At 40.5% G+C, this 22,389-nt stretch overlaps 2 protein-coding genes across 2 annotated transcripts; one reads left to right on the plus strand and one right to left on the minus strand.

Annotated features, from left to right (window-relative positions):
- Positions 1–205: 205 nt before the first annotated feature.
- si:dkey-202e17.1 (uncharacterized protein LOC555344 homolog) lies at positions 206–6,664 on the minus strand. The gene is made up of 4 exons (XM_041053902.1): positions 6,531–6,664; positions 6,133–6,308; positions 2,486–3,150; positions 206–945 (listed from the first exon to the last, which is right to left on the minus strand). The coding sequence occupies exons 2-4, from the start codon at positions 6,293–6,295 to the stop codon at positions 781–783; spliced, it is 993 nt and encodes a 330-aa protein (XP_040909836.1). The 5' UTR covers positions 6,296–6,308; positions 6,531–6,664; the 3' UTR covers positions 206–780.
- Positions 6,665–9,473: 2,809 nt separating this feature from the next.
- Positions 9,474–16,535, plus strand: sdhaf3 (succinate dehydrogenase complex assembly factor 3). The gene is given in 3 exon segments (XM_041053410.1): positions 9,474–9,860; positions 15,686–15,730; positions 15,732–16,535. Coding segments are annotated over 3 exon segments (372 nt in total). The 5' UTR covers positions 9,474–9,683; the 3' UTR covers positions 15,882–16,535.
- The last annotated feature ends 5,854 nt before the right edge of the window (positions 16,536–22,389 follow it).

The following is a 22,389-nucleotide window of genomic DNA, read 5'->3' on the forward strand; positions in this document are numbered from 1 at the left end:
TAAATATTCAGCTGCACCAAACTTTGTCTTTCACTGTATCAACTTAGATATTGATATGACAACTAAGTGAAAGATTGAGAGTTTGGAAGAACAGTCATATATTTATTTTTGTTTTTAGCCCAAATTAAATTAAATACTTTATGTACTTCCTCCTCAGGACAAAGCCACAGTCCTGCTGGTTTTCTACACTGAGATCCAAACCATGTATGAATACCAATGTTAGCAGCCATGTTTTTTTGTTTTTTTTAATATATTTTAGAGAAGCAGGTATCGCAGCATCACTTCCTTTTAACAGACGGTCCATTTTCAGTGGCCTTGATCACTACAACTTTATGAAATATGTTAGTTTGGGGTTTTTTTGTTTTTTTGTTGTTTTTTTTTTTGATGTCTGCTACATGTCTAAAGATACCCCCTCATTATTCCCCCCATGGACCCCATCTGTCACTGTGGTCTGGATGTTTATGGTAGAAAGACCCTTCTTCAAGTAAAATGCAAGTTTGCAGAGTAATAATTCACAAAAATAAGACAGATCGAAGGAATTCATTCATTTCTTATTGCACACAAAGTGACCCCTTTGTAAAAACAGACCCACTCACACCCCCAGGCATCATGAACAGTTTTCACAGTTGACATCAGACAAGGTTACAAAGTTATAAAAAATTATGGTTACAGATGATTTCATATACTACAGTAAATAAATTAAGCTAGGCCCTGAAATGTGCCGATACCCTCAACATCTCCTCCAGTTAGTGCAAGTGTTGTCATGCAGACGTCCACATTTTACATGGACTTAGTTGTGGCGTCAAGTTCAGTCTTTTCATTGGGATTAAATCTGTATTTGTATCCGTACGGCCGCAGGTGGTACGTCAGGTACTCCAAAACATACAGCTGGTCGGCGTAAATGTAATGAAAGGACACCACAAAATCTGAGCAGCAACCTGGACCCTGGAGAGAGAGACAGAGGGGAAACACATTAGAGGTTAGCACAGTCAAATTAAACTGGAGCTTTGTGGTCCAGTAGCAGGAAGCCAACTCCTGTTTGTGGACTTCCATGTTTGGTGTTCATATTTTGTTCAGGGCCTGAGGAAAGTCAAGATAAACAACAGACGATTATCCAGTCCGTTGTTTACAGGAGTACCTGTTTCCAGTAGCATCCGTGGGGAATAAGGGAGGGGGGTAAAGTGAGTGAGTCAGGTTATAGCAGGTCAGTGTAGAACCTTTCAGTCTAGTCATTGATTGATCATTGATTTCACCCGTGTTGACATCTTGGCCCAGTTAAGAGAATCATCCGTTATGGTGGGTGGGTGTTTAAGAGGGAAGTTGGGAGCACAGGACTGAATAAAATGTCGGACTTTAGGGCATCTGAAGTGATGCTTGTATTTATTCTGGCGCTGAGCAAAGCAGGCAAATAGATGTCAACATACAGCACAAAGGCCTATTTGGCGATAAAACCTATTGTATGAGACATGTATCATGACAGTTGTCAGCTCACAGGGACTTCTTTTAAGCAAATAAGCCCTCTGAGGATCATTCTTCTCAGTCAATGTTTGCATGTCACAGTGTTCAGGCCTTGAGGTTATTTAGAGCCCCGTACCAGTCAGCAAAACATCGAAACTCTACCCGATCCACTTACTGTCTCATGAAACAAGTTCAGTACACCAACAATAGCTGGTCTTCAGGAGAGTATTGTAAATTAATACTTAATAAATTAAGACTGCCATGACTAATTGAGCTTATCGCAAGTAGTAAACTGTAGGTTTGCATCCTGCTATGACAAGTTCATGTTATGCAATGAATAAAACCTACTGTGTCAACTGCGCAATGCTGCAAGAGGTCCTGCTTCCAGGAAGCAGCCAGGTTCACAAAGGCTATGGCTGGTAAAACAAATACACTTCAGAAAGATACATGGACGCTCATTCGCACCAGTAAGCAAAAAAATAACTTGATAATAAAAATTATTCCTCTGGGAGGACACAACTATGAGACAAAAAGAAGTCAATTATAAAGATCAAAGTTATAATAAAAAGGCCAATTATTAAGTAAAAAAGTCTTTAACAAGTAAAAATACAATAAAAAGTTAAAATTACAAGATATAAAATCAAAATTCGGACATAAAAAGTGTGCGTTCGCTGCAGTGGTGATGAGGTCCCTTCATCACTTTCAATGCCTAACCACACTTACTGTCTCATGAAACAAGTTCAGTACACCAACAATAGCTGGTCTTAAAAGGCTGGTGAGCAAATATTGACCCTGGGTTTTCATATCATAGTGAAGAGGCCCAGAACCACCTGGACTATTCTGCCTCCCCCGTCTTAGGGTGGTATGTTCCATCTCCCCCATGTGTGGTGCATGAAGGTGCTATTCAGGAGAGTTTTTTTCTGAGTTGTTAATGAGTCTTACTCTGTTTTATTTCGGAAGCTGTGGTGCCTCTAAGAGATTCTAAATCCAGATTCCTCGTAGGCTTTTTGTAAATAGGATTGCTTACCTCTACTGGAGTGTAGTGGTCATAAATCAGATACCAGGGCCGCGGTCTTGGGGGCTGTCTGACCAAGTAATGGTCTGGCGGGTAAGGATGAAATGTTTGTCTCCCCTTCACGTCTCTGGAGTCGGCTGGCTCCACCTTCATTGTCTCCATACATTTCCCCAGAGCCATGTCCTCTATAGTGGAGAAGTGGGTACATTCCCCAGAGTCGAAGCCTTTAACAAATCTTCTCAGTGCTTCCTTACTGAGGACATAACCTGCTCCTCCACTCATGTAACCTTGACTGATGAAGGGAGTAAATCTTCTGCCCAGGTACAACGGCTTCTCTGGATCATATTTGGACAAGGTGTAGCGAAGATTCTCCACGACCACGAACGTGTCGTCATCCGCCTTTAGAAACCAGTCCGCTTCATCCAGATGGTGCTGGTGGATGTACTGAAAAGCTCGAATGGTCTTCCAGTACAGGTTGTCCCTCCCCTCGCTCACGTTCAGCTCCACAGTGGGGAAGTCGGTCTTGACGGAGCTCATGTACAGCACTTTGTTGCAGCGCTTGGCCCACGTTTCCCTGATGTGCTTGGTTCGGGATTCCAGGTTCTTGGGTCCCGTCATGATCCAACATAAGATCCTTGTTGGGTGAGAAGAATTTGCTGCTGAGCTCTTGTTCTCACCTGGAGGTGTAACAAGCACAGAATATCAGAAAGGTTTTGAATCCCAGAAGCCTCAAATACCTCTATATCAATCGATCGATAGATAGACAGATAGAGCTGAATATCAACTCACACATTCAGTTAAACTCAACTATATTATGGTAAAATATTCTGATGGTAACAACACCTCCAATAATCTATAATATTGTGATTATTGCTTTTTGCAGAGGACACGATCGCACACATTTACTTTCTCAGGGGTCAGTTTGGGCTCTGGCTGTAGTATTTGTTAGTAGTAATGCTTTGGAATTACCTGGTTTTCTTTATTATCTGTACAATATACAAACATGTCTATGGGTTCCTCAAAACATTTAAGATGTCGTGGACAAAGCCAACTGACTCGAGCTCTACAACCTTTATTCACTTGTATCTGCTGCTTACACAGAGGACATCTGTGCATTGTGTCAAAGAGTGTCCTCATAAAGGTAGAAGTTTGTGTGTGTGTGTGTGTGGGCGCGCATGGGTGTGTAATTCATACAGCTTCCAGTGAAATTTCATGTCAACTAATAGGACAGACAAAAGATGAAAAATGCTTCAAACAGACACAAATGACAGTGCTCCTGCTGGACCTGTACAGACTGGACAAGCAGGTAGTGTTGTCAAAATGTCTCATGACGTGAGGAAACACTGACTGCACATGAAAGGATCATGTGGCTGAAGGGAAATGAGACAGACAAATACAGTTTATAGGGAATGGTTAAAGTTAGCCGTTAATTTTTAACTAAATGTTGAACCAGAAAGCAAAATCAAGTCTTACGCTCCTTTGACAAACTGTCGAGATATGTCGAGAGCTGAAGTGCTGATATTTTTAAAAACTTTTTGTGTCTAGACTTTTGTCTAGATTTTTGGAGAGACAACAAAATGTGGTCCTTTTGTTGTCAGCCACATAGAAACATGCTCCACTTAAATATTTTGAATGCTGCTGTGAGGGCGCTTGACTTCAAGTTGAAAATAGGAGCAGCGTTGGACGCAGCCCATTTAATCTCACAAGGGGAAAAAGACTAGGCGCAAAACTGACGACATAGTTGAAAACTGTAAATAACTACTTTCAATGGAAAGTAGCTGAAGCATGCTAAATGTCTGTGATGATGTTATGTGCTGATTAGCAGCTGGTTTCAGTCCTTCCATCTGTTCGCTTCTCTCCTCCTATGATCCATGTTAACCAGCAGTCTCTTCAAGTCATTCCCAAGCTGCTGCTTGGAAATCTTTGAATAACTCTTCTACAGCTGGTTGCTAGTGCTGCGACAGACGAAACTTTTGCTGGCTTTCCCTCTCACACGTTCAGCCAGGGGGCCTTTTGAAACTTAAAGCACAATAAAGGCACAGAAACTGTGCGACTGGCAGTGAGAAAATTTACATTCCATTTAAATGTGGAGGCTCCAGGTAGGTGATGGTGTGAATGCAGACTGTCATGACTTATCACAGGTAGTAAACACTGTAGATTAGCTTCCTGCTATGACAAGTTCATGTTTGCTCTGAATAAAACCTACTGTGTCTAATGCGCAATGAGGCAAGACGTCCTGCTTCCAGGAAGCAGCCAGGTTCACAAAGACTATGGCTGATAAAAACAAATGCACTTCAGGCAGATACATGGACGCTCATTTGCACCAGTAAGCAAAAAAAAAACAAAAACTTGATAATAAAAATTATTCCCCTCGGAGGACGTAACTATGAGACAAAAAGACATTTAAAAAAATTTATTAAAAAGTCAATTATGAGATAAAGATCAAAGTTATGATAAAAGGCCAATTATTAAGTAAAAAGTCATAGATAGAAAACAAGTAAAAATACAATAAAAAGTTAAAGAAATTACAAGATATAAAATCAAAATCCTTCAGGAATCATTTGTTCATGTTGAAACATGACACATGTTCATGTTCATGTTGAAACATGACACATGACAAGATAGTGGCACTGTAATTTTCCACACACTTTGAGATGAAGTAGTCCTTTTATGATGACAAAGGTGAATTGTTGGAAATCACAGATATTCACAGGGGCTTCCAAACCACTGGCTAACAAAGAGCAAATCCTGAGGGAGCTAATGTCTCTGGAAATTTGGGACGAGAAAAAAAAATGGAGGAACCTAACTGGGTTCTATTGGATACATATTTACTGTTTCACTGTTAACTTTGTGCTAATCTTTGAGGTCTCTCCTGGCAATGGATATAAATATATTATAGCATATTTCAGCCAATTTCATAGGACCAAAATGCTCTGTGATGCAGCCGGTAGCAACACATCCATGGAAACTGCCTGATGTATGGGTACATGCATTAAAAGCACAGAGTACAAGTCACTGTTCTGTGAGACATGGCAGAGAGAGATCCATTACAGATCTCAATTTCTTCCTCAGTATACATCCACAGTGAAATCATCAGTATGTGTATGTTCCCACTTCAGTCCTGTTGTTCAAGTTATATGATTAAAGCAAAAATAACTTTCATCACATTTCAACAACATAATTTCCTATATTTGCACATCATCATTCAAGTTATTTGATTTTTTTTTTTGAGTGTCTTATTCATTTTTTGAACACTGAATACAAAATGTACCCTCTCCATTAAAAACAGCCTCCATCAGAGTTAAATAAGGGAAAACCCCTCGAGATTAACTGTATTTATCAATGAAGGGAACATGGATGGACTTTGCGCACCTTGTGTACAACTTGACCAAACTATTTCCACGTGTTTTCATTACAGCCCTGATATTATTTTGCTCCTTTGAAAATCACAGAGACGTTACCGCACCTTATTTTATTCATGTCTGTCCACATTCCATTAAACTCGCCGAGAAATTTGAAGTGCGCCATGACGCGCCGCAGCGGACAACCAAAAAAAATTAAATTAAATTAAAAAAAACTCTATTGCATCACCAGCCACAGACAAAAAAAAAAAGCGAAAATAGAATAAAACGGATTTAAAAATGTAACGGAATGCCTACTTGCATGTGCATGCTGTAAACCGTGTTGGTCATCATCCTTCACGTCCCTCTCAAAATATGTCACCTGCTCTGCTGAAAGGTTCAAGTCCAACAGAAAGCGAAGGCAGACAAACCCCATCATCAGCCCAGAACTGAAGAATAACTGAGACCGGACGTTCCTCATCCTTCCGATGTACCTGTGGCACGCAGTTAAAGGCAAACAGTTAATAATCAAACCACTAACTGCACGGTGGGTTTACTGTCCGGTCATCTGCTCTAACATTAAAGCTGCTTTAAACAGTCATCTGCTCAGGACTGAAGTCAAACTGATAAAAACAGTTTACTGAGAAAAAAATATATGTATAATTATTATTATTATGTTGTTGGATTTTTGTTTCTTTTTTTTTTTTTTTTTTTACCTCGTCAGGAATGAGCCCCTCACAGTGTCTGACCCCTTCTCTCTGTGTCACGCTGCTGTTTCCACTAAAAACCCTGATTAGATCTCCTCACAATCAAAGCCAGGCGGAGCTAAACCCAACGTCAGTCAGTCCACACTCCCATCAGAGACACAAGGGGGAAGGAAGAGGAGGAGGAATCAGGAAGGAGCGTGCAGCAGGTTCAACAGGTTACTCTGCTGCACAGGCTGGTTCAGCTCAGAGTGTGGCTTCTTCTGCTAAAGCTGCCTGAAGCACCTGAACCCACTTATCAGGTAAAATAGAGTTAGATATTAGGTCAAAATTACAATGATAAAAATTCAGACAAAACTATGGTTATTGTTTGTGGTCATAAACACCTCAGAAACTGTTTATCTAACCATGTAGTTACTTTGGATGGCATTACTTTAGCCTGTGACGAACCTTGGAGTTATTTTTGATCAACTCACATATCAAACAATCCCCCGTCTGAGCCAGGTTCTGCTCAAGGTTTCTTCCTATTGAAAGGGAGCTTTTTCTTGCCACTGTCTCCTTAAGTGCTTGCTCTGGGGTCAGGCTCTGGGTCTCTGTAAAGCGCTTTGAGACAATTTTGATTGTGGAAGGAGCTATATAAATAAAATTGAATTGAACCTGAGATGGAGTGTTGAGGAAATTTTGTATTCTTTGACCAAGAATACTGCGATGCTGTCTGGACCACAGGCTTTACTCAGCTGGAGAGATTTCATCTGTGTGGTCACTTCTTCCCAGGTCATTGGGAAATCAAGGAGGTTTCGGTTCTTTAATTGTTGACTTAATGTTTGGAGTTTTTCCTTTTATAATATATTCATCTGAGTTTGTTTGATTCATTGGTGTATCTTTTGTCTGACAGTGAATTCACTGATAGAGGGGTCCATGTCAGTGATTGCTACTAGAGTCTACTACACTAGATGCAAGAGCCACATCCATCAGACCAGGCTACGTTTTTCCAGTCTTCATCTGTCCAGGCCTGGTGAGTCTGTGTCCACTGCAGCCACAGATCTCTGTTCTTGGCTGACAGGACTGGACCCTGATGTGGTCTCTGCTGTTGTAGTCCATCCACCTCAAGGTTGGTCATGTTGTTCATTCTGAGAAGCTTTTCTGTTCACCAGTTGTACAGAGTGGTTATCTGAGTTAGCTTAGCCTTTTTGTCAGCTCCAACCAGTCTGACCTCTGACCTCTCTCATCAGCAAGGTGTTTCCATCCTCAGAGCTGTTGCTTCACTGGATGGTTTTCATTCTTGGCTCCATTCTGAGTTAAACTCAGCAGTTTCAGAAACACTCAAACCAGCTCATCTGACACCAACAACCATGCCACAGTCAAAGTCACTCAGATCACATTTCTTCTTCATTCTCATGTTTGATGTGAACATGAACTGAAGCTCCTGATCTGTATCTGCAGGATGTTATGCACTGCACTGCTGCCACATGATTATCTGGTTGAATAATTACATGAAAAAGCAGGTGTTCCTAATAAAGTTTGTAATGAGTGAGAACACTGTATGTCAGTGTCACGAAGAGGCCAAACAAATCAATTAAAGGTTTAAGTAGTGGTACAACTGTATAGTATTCCTAATAAAATGTAAACTAAACAAAAAAGTTAATATGTAGCACACGCTGAATATTAAATTGTCCAAATGGTCTTTGGACCAAGGAATTGTTGAATGATTAACAGTATGTTCCTGTAAGTGTGGAGTAAATATATAAATCCAGAACATATATAGAAACCAAGGTTCATGGGTCGCTACTCCAGTCTGATGAAATTTCTGAGAAAATTACATTTTCATTGTCCCCAGGGTTTGGCATGAAAGGTGACGTGGATGGATTTGACTGAGATTGGACTATACATCAGACTGTGTAACCAATAAAACAGCAGACTTTGTGAAATACTTGGGACAAGGAAGGGAGGCAAAAAAAAAAAAAATCAAGACAGTCCAAGACCAAAGGTCTGATAGCAGAACCTGCAAAATAAAATCCTGTGCTTTGATTCATACAGAATTCAAATTCCAAAAGGTGCAGTGCTCTGTTCATAGCATCACTCCAGCATGACACTACTACAGACAGACAAGCAAAACAAGTTCTGCAGAGAAAGGCTAATGTGAGGTAAATCAGAGGTCAAGCAAATAAGGTAAGAGATTAGAGTTAGATTTTATAAAATTTTTGCGAAGGTTAGTGCTGTGTAAGTGATTTTTTTTAGAGGGGATATTTAAGTTTGACTACTTTCAGGCTGCTGTAAATATATAAAAATATATTTTTAAAAAGAAATATATATATAGTAGTATGTAGTTATATACATATACACTTATACATATATATGTATGTGTGTGTGTGTGTGTGTGTGTATATATATATATACACAGCATATATATATATATTTACAGCAGCCTGAAAGTAGTCAAACTTAAAGATCCCTTCTAAAAAATGTTTTAAGATAAATAATACAAATAATAAGACAAATACTCTGCTGAAATAATAATTTGTGTCTGACCTGGATTTTCTGCAAAACAAGTTCAGTTGAATCTACTCTCTCTTTCATTTAAATATCTGTAATGTAATGTGAATATGCAAATATTGTTCATTTCAGATGTTTATTTGTTAGACTAAAGAAGTCTTCCCCTTCACTGAAAAGTTCATTCTTGGTGTACTATATGTGCTGGAGGCTTCAAGTTTCCACAGCTGTTAGCTACTGACCCGCTTGTACAGGTGTGGAAGACAATGAGAATGTGGACTGGCCATTTTTTAAAATTCATTGAACATGTTCTCTGTCATGTTCTGTCTATGACGAGAAACATACTGATTACTCATTTAGAAAAATGTTAGGCAGAAAGTTTGATTTTAGCGGTGTTTTTTTTCTGCTGAGCTACAGCGTCAGTACACTAGGTGGCGGTAATGCGCTTGTTTGACTACTGTGACACCCTGAAGGAGAAAAAACAGAAGAAGAAGAACAGGAGGGTGAATTTCCGGTATAAACAAGGACATGTGTTAGTTAAATAACTATCCTTGTGGATGTTGTTTTCTGTCCGGAGCCTTTAACACCGTCATGTCCGTCGCTGTTTTTGATTTCTAAAGCGTCTGAGAACAGTTTGAAACGCACAGAAACGCGAGAAACCAGTGTTATTACTTAATGGCGGCTGCTGCTCATGTCTCCAAAGTCCGCTCGTTGTACAAGAGGATTCTGGTCCTGCATCGGTTCCTCCCGATAGATTTAAGAGCCCTCGGGGACCAGTATGTGAAAGACGAGTTCAGAAGACACAAAGGTGCATCACCGGAGGAGGCGACGAACTTCATGACTGAGTGGGAGGTAAAAATATTAACGAACCCCATTGAAAAATAATGTCTGAAGGTCTGAGCCTCATGAATTCATATACTACACAAATTCATGTCCTGAGTTTTCTGAGAACTGACTGAGACAGATGTGATATCTTGTCTGCTGAAACGCCCAAATTCTCAGATATAAATACTGCTGTCGTGACCTCAGTGTCCTCAGTGGTAGATGTTTGGGTGTCCATGCTTTGCCCCTGGACAACTGCTTAGCAGAGTTAGCCACCCAGATCCTGAAGCACATTAGTAGGTGAATGCCCTCCACAGTAGTCATGTGACATACTGTGGCTCCTTCCATCCTTTCCTTGGAGGTTGATGTTTTATTTCATTTATAGGATGTGTGCAGAGTTGGGCTTTATTCCTGAACAGGTGGTATCATCAGTGCTGTTGTTTTTGTTAGTGTAATGTCGGTCCACCACCACATGATGGCAGAGCAGCTTCAGTAAACAGTAAGGTTAAATTTAAGAGACTAATGGAGGTGAATGTCCATAAAGACCCCCCACCCTCCCACCCTGTACAAGGTCACTGTCGAAACATGTTATTGATAGACCAGAGAAAGTCTGGAGGTAACGCATCAGGTATTAACCTGGTCCAAGCCCCTTCTGTTCTGGTATGTCCTGCTAACTGTGATTTCTGGACATCAGATGGGTGTCAGCGTAGTTCACCTTGAAATAGGCAGAGGATTGAGCCTAGTGCTGATTGTGACATGATGTATATGCTCATCTTAGGCCAGCAGGTGTCGCCTTTTCATAATTAATATAATGCATAAGATTTACTTACTACTTAGTTAATTATAAATGGTTCTACATAGATAGATGGCCATAGTATGAAAAGACTAATACTGATGCATCATTGGATCACTCTGTAACATTTGGTGTGTGTGTGTGTGTGCACGTGCATGTGCGTGTATTTATACACAACTGAGTAAAACAAGTAAATGGATTCAACATGTGATTTTTACTTCTGTATTGACTAGAACAGACTTTTCTAATAAACCAGTTCTTGCATTTACATTAGCACAAACTGATGTGATGTGACTTTGATGAGCAATAAAATCCTGGCTGTAAGAGTTGCTTTAACACCTGTGTATATACAGTATTTATATACTCTAAGCTTAAGTGACATTGGCTTTACTTCCTCACAGCTTGGGTCTCACAGACCCTGTTGCTGTTTGTTTAAAAAGAAATGATGAAAAGAAAGGTATTTAAGTGGGAACCTTTCCTGTTGCCACAGGTAAAGGGTTTACACATGTGACCAAAATATGACGATGAAGCATTGTCAGTACACCAGGTAAAGAAATATTTCACCATGAACACATGTGTCATGGTCCCCATGAAAACCATGCACCTTGTTTTCCAATATGTGAAAATGCATTTTTTTCTGGTTATCCAATGACTTTTTATGTGGTTTAGCTTAAGAAGTACCCCAAAAAATTGGGGGTTAATGCAGTACTGATCATAACGAAGTAAAACTATACATAGGGCCCTGTTTTCATTGAGGTGCAATGACCAGCACAACTTGTACAGTTTGTTAACTTCACTGACCCTAAAATTTGCTTCGTGCATCTTCTGTAGTTTTTTCACTGAGTGCACAGGTGGGAGGTTGGTTCAGACGAGGCAGTGAAGAGTGAATTGTTGATATGATGTCAAAGACATCTACGTGCTGTGTTGCAGAGATATCTACTGAAGTTAGCGTGGTAACTAGCCAGCCCTGGCCTGTCCCATATTGTAATACCACTTCACGCCACAAGAGGCGATAGTGAGTCACGGTTGCTGCTCCAGCTGCAGCATCACTTACATAACCAGACTGCAGAATAAACCTGTGTGGAAAACTTTATTCCCCAATTCATGCAGGACTGGTAACATGTCAACACACGCGCCTTGTGCTGAGGTTCGATTTATTCAAGCTAACGTTAGCTTAATGTGAGGGTTAAAGGTTGGTGATTGTTGCTCTGCTGCACCAACATGAACCAAAATAGCAGGGGCCCACACAGTCTGCACGCGCCAGGACCTCCTGCTCTGCACTGCCAGCACAGGTAAAATAGGACCCATGTAATGCATATTCTTTATAAAAGTTAGACCACAGTGACTGTAAAATCTCAGTCAATAATATCATTAATATTAATGTGCTGATGATCGGGGGGATCGGCATATTTGCAACTCATCCTCTGGCTCCCAAAATAATCTCAGCTGTGAGAGTGTGCCAGGTCTTTTTTTGTCACTATGGGCGAGAGCCAATGTTTTTCCGGCACAATTAAACACTGCTGGGGAATGGTAAGTCACCCATCTGCAGGTAATTTCTCTAATGAAGTAGATGGTGATTGCAGCTGAAATCCTGAGAGGTCTCTTTTGTCATTGCGGTAGCTGCGAAGCCACCGGGGGAGGAGGAGGCAGTCACTTTCATTTCGCCTCACGATGTCAAGTGTGCATTGTTTTCAAACCAGTCCATCTGAACTGGTCCCAGTCAGGGAACGAGAGACTTTTGTCTTTAGTCACTGCTTTGGCTGGATTTCAAATGAAAAAAAAAACATTTCAAGGGAAACTTAGTTTGGCCAAAATCACTGAGAGGCATTCATGTTAGGGTCGGGTTTTAAATGTACAGCGAAAAAAAACAATAAGCTTTCTGTCCAAGCACTGTATGTAAAACCACCTTCAGTCTTTGACCTGAGCCGGAACTGCTGGCCTAGTGCAGACAGGAGACTCTCACGGCAAGACAGACCCTGGTCCCAGGCCGGCCAAGAGAATCCATTCAGCTTTGATCCTGAGCTGAACCGGGGTGGTCAAAAAATAAATAAAATTACAGAATTAAAACGTATCTATGAGAACATAACTACATAGGAAATCCTATTTGTTCAGTGGTTTTAGTGAAGGACTAATTGACTGTGAATGTGCATAGTAGTAGCCTGAAGGGATCTGAGTGCAATATTAGCTTATTGCAGAAATATTTGTACGGACTGTAAAAATGTACTTCAATCCCTCAAAGAATTTTCATTCTGTATGTTAGAAAACAGACACGCACGTAACACAACACGGTGTAGTAAGCAGCTACAGTAAATCATGTACTGTGGACCATGTGACGTCCAGTCAGTCGCTGTTTGCGTAGAAGTGACTGTACTTTAGCTGGGGCTGACAGGTGGGGGTGTGTGAAGCAGGTGAGCCAGGCTCTATGACGAAGGACTGGGGGGGAAGGGAGGGGGGGCATCCTCTGCTGCACAGCCCGGGCCTTCAGAGAGATGTGGCCCCTCTCACGGGGGACATTGTGAATAGTTTTGCCTTCACACAAGTCACACAGTTTAATCACCATCTGTTTTCTTCTAGAAGTTTAATTTGATGAGATCTGTTGTTGCCTGCTGGCAGAGAGCGCCCTCTACTGGTGGCCTCTAACACCGCACTGTCGAATTAGCTTCATTGAGTATGAAGCTTCTGGCTGCCTCTGCTGCTTGTTGCTCAGACGGTCCATGTATTGTGACAGACGCTCCTTTTTGAATCTTCTGGCAGGCAGCTGTCTGATGGAGACATTCCAAAATGACGTACGGCATTCAGCGTCCATGGCAACAGCTACGACTGCTCCATGGGAGATGTCTAATTCATCAAGTTGAGCTATGCGGGTTCCTCTCAGCTCTTTAGTACGGTTTACCATGTGCTGTTATACTCAGCTCCATATACATGTCTTGGGAATGTGGTGCACCTCGGAAGTTTTACATTCCTCCAGCCGTCAGTAGTTTACTTATAGGTCAACAGGGTAGCTTTAGGTTTTAGTGAATTTGAAGAGCACCCTCAGCCGTAAGGCAAACTATTTTAAACACTCTTGCACTGATCAACTATAAATCTTGAATTCAAACAGATCATTACAGAACGACTGTTTCATTTTTTCTAATGTTCACAGTTTGAATGGAAAGTGAAAAGAAGCTGCAGCACAGAAACACCAAAGAAATGTGTTTGGTGGTTTAGAAACAGTAATAAATCGTTTAAGTATTTAATCTTTAGAGAATTTGTGCAGCAGTGACTAGTGGATTTTTTGTTTTTCCACTGTAAATTGTGCCCATTCACGACATACCTCAGCCAAAATTCTTAAAAAATGAAAAAAAAACTCCTAATGTTTGTAGTGTGTTTATGTCAAAGTTAACAAAAAAAAAGGTAAAATCCGACCTTGTTTATTTAAGTAGAATTTGTGGAATGTTTCTCAGTCCAGCACAGTGTCACCTGCATGTGGTCGTGTAATTACTTCATCTGTTTCCATGTGGGCTCATATTTACTGATACACTGGCAGGTGAAAAGAACAGTCGCTCCTATGGTGATGCCAACATTCAACATTCAACTGTACTATAACTATAACTATAACTATAACTATAACTATATATATATATATATATATATATATATATATATATATATATATATATATATAAAGACCTCTAAATAAACTTATGAAGACTTTTCCAGAAAGAAAAATAAAACGTACCAAACTGCTGCTGTATTCCTTTGAGTTGCAGCCTCCTACTTCTGGGAGGATGTTTCCCACTTGGCAAATGTTCAACATAATTACATTATATGCAGGGGAAAAAAAAAGCCTCTCAGATAAATGGCTTGTCATTGCTTTACAGTGAGAGCGTCCAAAAAAGCCAAGATGCTTTGTGAATGGGGAAAACACCAGACATTTAGCGTGCGTGCTCTTTGTTCAGATGATAGATGGCTTCTCAGAAGTGGGGAATGTAAGGAGGTGGCCATGGAGCTGCTCAGGATGATTCATAGACACCACTGACGGCTTTGACTCATTACACAGGCTGAAATGAACTACACATTTCATTCTGTTGGAAGTAGACATCTATTTGATTGGCCCAGTGTTGTAAATATAAGGACATCATCTTTAGTTTGCTTCTGTTCAGAGACTAATCAACAAGGTGAGAATGAGGTTTGTGTATTGTATCATCATTAGGTCCTAAACTGTTTTTCCTTCAAATGGTTAAAGTCATGCAATAATCAGTCTCATTTATGTGGCCTGTAGTTTTAGTTGTGATTCCCCTCGGTATTAACAGTAAGTTAATGAATTATTCTTTCTGCTCTGTTTTTTCTGAGCTCTTCTCATTGGTTAGAAGCAGGTGGGAGCTCTGATTTCCCATAGTCCTTTGCAGCAGTCAGGACCTAGACAGATTTGAATCGGAATCTGAAGACGTGTGTTCGACTCCTGATGAAGCAGATTTGTTCTTACATAGTAAACTCTTAATGGTTTGGTTTGGTTTGGTTTGATTTAATGTAATTTGATAGAAACATATATATATATATATATATATATATATATATATATATATAAAATGACAATTGGCTCTGTAGTTTCCTTAAACATCTCATTTTAGCAAACGCTACTTGAGTTGGGGACTACTTTTAGTGGTGGATTTATCCACGTTTGGTGCACTAGTGAGTATTTGGGGGAGCAGGAAGGTGTGTGTGTGGGCTGGAGTCAAAATAAACTACAGTGTGTGTGTGTGTTCATGGTAATAAAGGAACACGTCATCCAATGTAACAGTGTGACTCACTGAGTTTTTATAGTTGTCTTTAATAGTTTTTGGACAACAATAGAGCTCTGTGGCTCAGAGGAAGATGATACATCAGGCTTTGGACACACACAGTACTTGTTAGTGTTGACTGTTGTTAGCATTGATTCATTTCATCAGTTCACTGTTTGATTCCATGTGGAGTTTGTGCACAGAAAAAAAAAAGCTATGCAATGCATATGAACCACAAGTTGCACCAGGACCAGGTACTAACTGTAAGGTACTGTTGTCTGTGTCCCCCCCCTCTCACACAGCGATACAAGGACACCCTGCAGACTCAGGTACTGGAGTCAGCGGGGGGAGCGGCGCAGCTCAGTCAAGTTTGGAGCCAACCTGTCAGAGAGGGAACTCAGCGGCTTCCAGGACGAACAGATCGGCCAGCTGTACGAACTCATGCTGGAGTCCTCCAAACCCAACAGACAGTTTCACATCCAGGAGGACGACAAGTGAAGCCTCCGGGCCCCGGATGGCGGGCCCCAACGGGAAAAGTAACACAAGGTGCTGTGATTCACACAACTAGAATTATCTCCGAGTGCCTCAGATGAAGAGTGCTACTCAAAGGCGGAGGCTTTTAGGAATATTTGATGATGTTAAAGTGCAGTGTAATATCTCTGTGTTCCTGTGCTTGTCTCTTTTACTGTGAAAATAAAAAGAGGCTCCTCCTCAGGTGCATTAAGGTGGCACTAATGACTTTCTTGTGTCAACTGTTTTTCATATGAACGCAACTGTGAAGCTCACGATTGGTGAAGGAAAGGCGCTGAGATGCGACTCGCCTGCAGATGCTCACATCAGCAGCGCCGCTTTCAGCCTCAGCGCTGATGTCGCCATTGTTGGGGTGAAGCCCTGATGTGGAAATATGAGCCGTTAAATCCACACAGACGCAAAGGCCATGAGCCGCGTGTTGAGGGGGAGAAACCGAGCAGAGCCGTTAGAAAAGTCAAACCTGTGGTTGCTGATGCACTGTTTCCCCACACACCGACTTCAGACATCACGTCGATTTCTGCAGAAATAAACATAATAATCAGTCATGTGCCATGCAAATGTAACGACAGCGATCAAGAGTCCTGCATCTGTTCCAGATAAAAAGCTCCTTTGAACCCCTCCCTCCTGCTGACGTCTCACTTTCTGTTCCGTAGATGTCCTTTGAAATTTCCAAAGATTACCTCATGTTTTCTTAATAAGGCCTGACGAGGACCTTTTCTTAGTTGCGGTTACATTTTGTAAGAGTATGTTTTGTAAAAGTTTAAGATGTGTGTGTGTGTGTGTGTGTGTGTGTATATCTGTTCTTATCTGTTCCAGCAAGAACTAGATGGAAAGCGGTGAGACAGACAGCCAGTCCGCTGAGATGAACACAGGAGGACATCGTACAAAAACTTTCTGGACCGTGGGAAAAATCTTGCGTTCTGCTCTGTACAGATTAAACCGGTTTGACAGCTGCACCCTGCATCAACACTTCATACTTAGTTAACCAAAATTTAAAAAAAAAATGAAAGAAATGCATAAAAATCTTCAGCTTTCGTTCAGGAGGGGACAAATGGACCAACTTTTAATTGCTCTTTATGATTTATTGTACATCATGCTATGGTATGTCAATCCCACTCAGTACATCCAGTCTAATCTCTTAATTAAATCAATGATTGATATCAGCTGTGATGGGCCCTGGCTGGAATTGATTGAGGGATAATAAGCAAGGTGATGCTTTCAGTCATTTTTTAATATGACCTCCATCACTGCCCTATGGTACATGGTAATGAGCGTATATCACCAAGTGTCTGTTTATAGAGTGTGAGTGTGGGGGGGGGGGGGGGTAGTAAACCTATACATTTGGTTTACTACTTTACTTGAGCTTAAATTGTTATCTATACAGAGGATCTGGGCACAAATTACAATGCATTCTGGGTAAGACATGCACCTGTAGCATAAACAGACCGAAGTGAACTTTTCTGTTCGTTAAACCGTGAAACTTCTGGGTTGAGTGTTCATTGTGGTTCACCTGCTCGGCCGTGACCCTTCGAAGAATCGATCTCATAAAAGTCCCACTTGGGTAATGGAGCAGCACTTATAACAGTGGCAGGGTCTCACTCAGGGACAAAGTTAACGAGCTCATTGGAAGGTACTGTGACAGCCCTGCCTGAGGGCCCCAGAGGCTGCAGTGTTCATTACAGCCCTCAATACTATAGAGCTGGAAAGAACAAACATACCAGTGTTTTGTTTTTGTTTTTTTCCTAATTGTTAGTCGTAGTTTTGGTGGAGCTAAAGCTGTAAAAGACAAACTGTCCTGAAGCTGGCGCTAGATGAAGTTATGTGAAGGATCAGTGTGGCATGCTATGTTTTACGTACTGATATGTCATTTTTGAGGCGTGTTTTGTCTGTACCAACGTATTACATGCTCGCACTGAAGTTTGGGACAAGCAGGATTTACCTGCCTGGTGCTGCTCGAATACATGGATTTCCCTGTCCTTCAAAACATCACAGAACTGAAAGGGTTTCTCGTGATGACTGGATGGTATCATCATTTCCTGTCCAGTTTCTCTCAGCAGCTTTTGAGGTACCAAAACACCCCACTCCACCACTCCTGGGTCATCCTGGTTTCAACCTACCCATTCATCATTTACTCTTCTGTTGTGGCTCAACAAACTGGACAGGGTACAGAACCAGTCCTCACCTTTACCAGTTGGACCGATTGGAATTGCTCATTGGTCCAAGACAAGTGTGGACGTGAGAGATCATATGCTCTGTTTCAGAGCTCACACAACAAACCGTGGTCCATGGGAGATGCTAGGGGTTGACATGATGGGGACCTTTCCCTCAAAATTCCAACAGCAACTTCTGTCTCATTGTCTTTGTGGACTATCACTGAAGAGTGACTGAACTCTTTCTTTTTCGCAAAGCAACAGCAGAAAGCATCCGCATCTCAGTATCTCAGTATTCTTACAAGAGAGATTCTGACTGTGCGCCAACCTTCATCCTCTCAGACCAAAGCTCCGGAAGGAAGGAAGTAAGTCCGGAAGTCCGGCTTGACCGAAGGTTTCACCTGTTCTCGTGAGGTGTCAGCTGTCACAGCCAGTGATCCTACACTTTCCATGTGAGACAAAACACAGCTTCAAAGTGCGGTGCTCTTAAACGGGATGTAACAACGCACGAGTGGGTCGATACATACCCAGACAAAGGATACCACCTGGCAGCTGAGTATCAGCCTAATGAGAAGAAAAAGTATGTTTCCACTGGGACAATTCATAGGCGCTGGACGGAGGACTTGTCAATTACCTTTACTACCTCCTTCACCATAAACCTGGGTTGTGTCTAGAAGTGTGAGTCGTATGAAAGGAAAAAAATCAATACTCCACAACAGCTTCATTTGCAGCATTATGTGAGCTGAATTCACTTGGAGGAATAATCCCCAAAGTGCTAACCTGCTAATCAATTGGAATCAATCTGGAGACACAGAGGTCTTGTTGACCGCTGTGGTGAACAAACAGTGGTAGTACTGCTTCTGTCTCCTGCCGGAACAGGATCCGGGGCCTCCCAGATCTGGACCAGCACCTATTTGATTGGATCCTGCACCTTCTTCGTCACTATCAGACTCTTTAAATGTGTGTAATGATTAATTGACTTCTCCTTGAAGTTACTAGTAAATTGCTTGTTTGCCTATTGAGTTGCATTTTCATTTTAATAAAAAAAAAAAAAAAAAAGAAAAAAGAAGGGGAGACGTCAATCACTCAGGTCGCCTAGTGACAGCTGAAGCTTGTGGAGCTAATGTTAATGTTATGCTTATGTTCAAAATGCCTTCTGTGACTTTTTCTCTCCCCTGACCTGCAGGATCAGCACCCTTTAACCTCCTGATTTACAGACTAAACCCCAGGTGGAAGTGCAGGGACCCTGGGCTGAGGTGAGAATTACATGAAGTGGACCAAGGGTAAACGGTCGGACGACACATCATAACCACCCGTGTGTGTGATGGCTATGAAAAGAGGTAAGAGGAGTGAACAAGGAGACAAACTCCTGTAAGATCATCAAGGTCTTTCACTAATTATATATACTGACAGAGTAGTCAGACACTGCTGAGCTCTTCAGAGATCCATTAACAAATCAGCAAGGGATTCATATTTTAGCTCTTGGAGACTGTCCTACTTAGATATGGAAGTTATGGAAATTTCTTCCAGTTTTCCATAAAGGCTCTTTGGGACATCTTCTGTTTTAAGCTCCTAAGTTAAAAAAAAAAATCAGTTTAAATATTATTCTGAATGGTGTTACATTTAAGTAAATTGTAAACCATGATCTCACTGTGGCACCACTATAAAAGGCAGGTTAATCTCAAGTTTATTAGACTGAATCCTATGTAGATGAAGAATGCCTGAGAAGCACGTTACAATTCCCCCTGCAATTAACAAGGCAATATAGACGTGAGAATCAAGTGCCCATAAAATACTACTGGTGCTTAGATTTGAATACAGTGCTGTTTAAATGGTGCTAACAACACTGATCTTCTCTGGATCCATTGAAGTTGTTATGGTTTAACATGTTTCACTGGTTTACAATAAGGTAATGACAGGAAAGTGTAATGGAATATCATCCGACCTGTCAATTATTTATGAACAGCAACATGACTAGAGGGGACTTAAAAGGTTAAACAATAACCTGCTGTAAAAGCAATTTAGCCCACCAGCTTATCATTGTTATTGACTACAGTGTTGAGGCTTTTCCTAACAGCTGTGACTAGAGTACAAGAAAAACAAATGCTTTTGCCCCTTTGCTCAGGGAACTTACTGGGTAAGATCACCCCAAAAGAACATCTGGTATCCCGTAACGTTCTGTCGTTCTCTGGTAACTCCAAATTGTTTTGTGTTCATTATTAATGCCTCATTTATTAATTTGCATATAGACATTTAGCCATAAATAAATCCTCATTTATCACCAATCTGTGGTTCTGTCTATTCCCTCAGAGCAGAGACTGAGGTACCTGAATCCCTTCTAGCTCTGTTTTGGCCTCCACCAACTGCTGAGAAAAAACACGTGGCTCTTTAGATGCAAAAAGCTGCTGCTAGCAACAAAGTTGACAGTAACAGTGAGACTGTACCAAAACCGTGAAGTTGTTGGCTGTTAAACCAAAACAAGGAGCTGAAAGATGCTAAACCACACTTTCAAAACACACCCAAAAAAAAATCAAATAAATAAACTAAAGAAAATAAATAACACAGTAGAGCCAAGGAAAACTGCAGTTGGGTGTAAATTCTCTGAAATTTAAAACATTACTACCTAAAAACGACAGTATTGAAAGAACTTGTGCAGACAACACTAAAGCACCATCAAATTATATTTTCTTATGAATGTTCCATGATACTGTACGAGTCATACAAATAATGAAATTACAACAGAATATTGTATACGTCTTAAATGAAGAGATAAAGGGGCCAGCTGGGTTATCTAAAGAAGACCAGATCCACCGCCGAGACCAACTGATGAATCAATTATTAATGGCAAACACTGTGTGTTATTAGTGTGAAATTAGAGTGTTGGAGAACAAACACTGCTGAGGAGAGTCAATAACCTGACAGGACAAAGAGAAATTAGTACTGAGTTATGTGTAACAGCAATCAAAGCAATAAGCTGCTATCCTTCGTGGAGTTCATATAAGTTTTTTTTTTTTTTCCTTCATAATAAAACATTGCATTTAGGTTGTGTTACGGTTCTCAAGGAAGGGCTGTTTTAACCCTGTAGTTTCTTGTCGTGTCTGTCAAACTGTTGCATACATGTATGTGCAGTTAGTGTGAAGGCTAAACAATCAAACTCACTTTACCTTTTAATATCACTGTTTTAGTTATCCTGTTAATCATTCAAACATCACCTATAACTTGAATGCTTGATATAATAAACCGTTCGTGTACTGATTGATATGTAATTCTGTGTAGATTAAGCATTTAAATAAAATACATGTGTTTGCACAAAAAGTTATTAGGTCAGCTATGGCCAAAACATTTTCGACTTTGTTTCATTTTTGCATCTGTTCGGCTCATATCTAGGTGCCAAGTCGGTGACGGCCAATGTGAGCTGGTGTTGCTAAGGGTGCAAACAGCAGGAGGAGGAAGAGATCTTCAGCCATGCTGCATGATGTCACTGTGGAGAGAACGTAGTGTAAATAAAGGTATAAAAAAAATGCACTAAGCTTTTCAAAAGAAAATCTTATCACATCTATGAATATATGTGTGAAATACTGATATTTATTCAAATTACAGTATTTCTTTGTGTTCAAATATTTGTTTGGGATTGGATGATTGATTTGTGAGCACCATAAATTCCCACATACAAACACTTTTAAATCTTGTGTTTTATTTCTGTCTATGAAAGTTTAAAAAAAAATAATAAGCTGGTTTGTTATGTTGTGTATAGTAGTCATCCATAAGCATGGAATATGATTAATATCAAGATAAGATCAAATACACTTTCAGTTCAGTCCCATTTTTGCCATGATATACAACATGACATAATGATAAACTAAGTACAAGCTCAGTAATAATATAAATATGTAATGAGATATCTTAGTGGAGTGCCATTAGTTTTAATTGTATTGAAACCTTATTTGTAATATACATTACTGTCTTCATTCAGATTTCAGTTTACTAAGCAGAGAGCTGCTGATACATCATGCATGAACATATGATAACATTTATATGAAATGTAAAATGCATTGAGGTCTAGGGGCTTTCACTACATCCCATCAGTCATGCCCCATCTACCTACATACTACCTGCAAGCCAAACTCCATTCAAATTTCAACAGATTTACTACTGCACAATGTTAAGTCAACACAAGTTCAGAATTACAACAACTGCAGTTTTTTAGGGATGATGATGCAGCACTTACAAACATCTTTCTATGCTTTACTAGTTTTAATTTAAAATCCACTGCACTATAAAACTGAGCCGAGAAGCTGATTTGGTAATTTACACGGTGGAGTGAT

This window comes from Toxotes jaculatrix, chromosome 13 (genome assembly GCF_017976425.1).
Source record: "Toxotes jaculatrix isolate fToxJac2 chromosome 13, fToxJac2.pri, whole genome shotgun sequence".
NCBI lineage: Eukaryota > Metazoa > Chordata > Actinopteri > Toxotidae > Toxotes > Toxotes jaculatrix.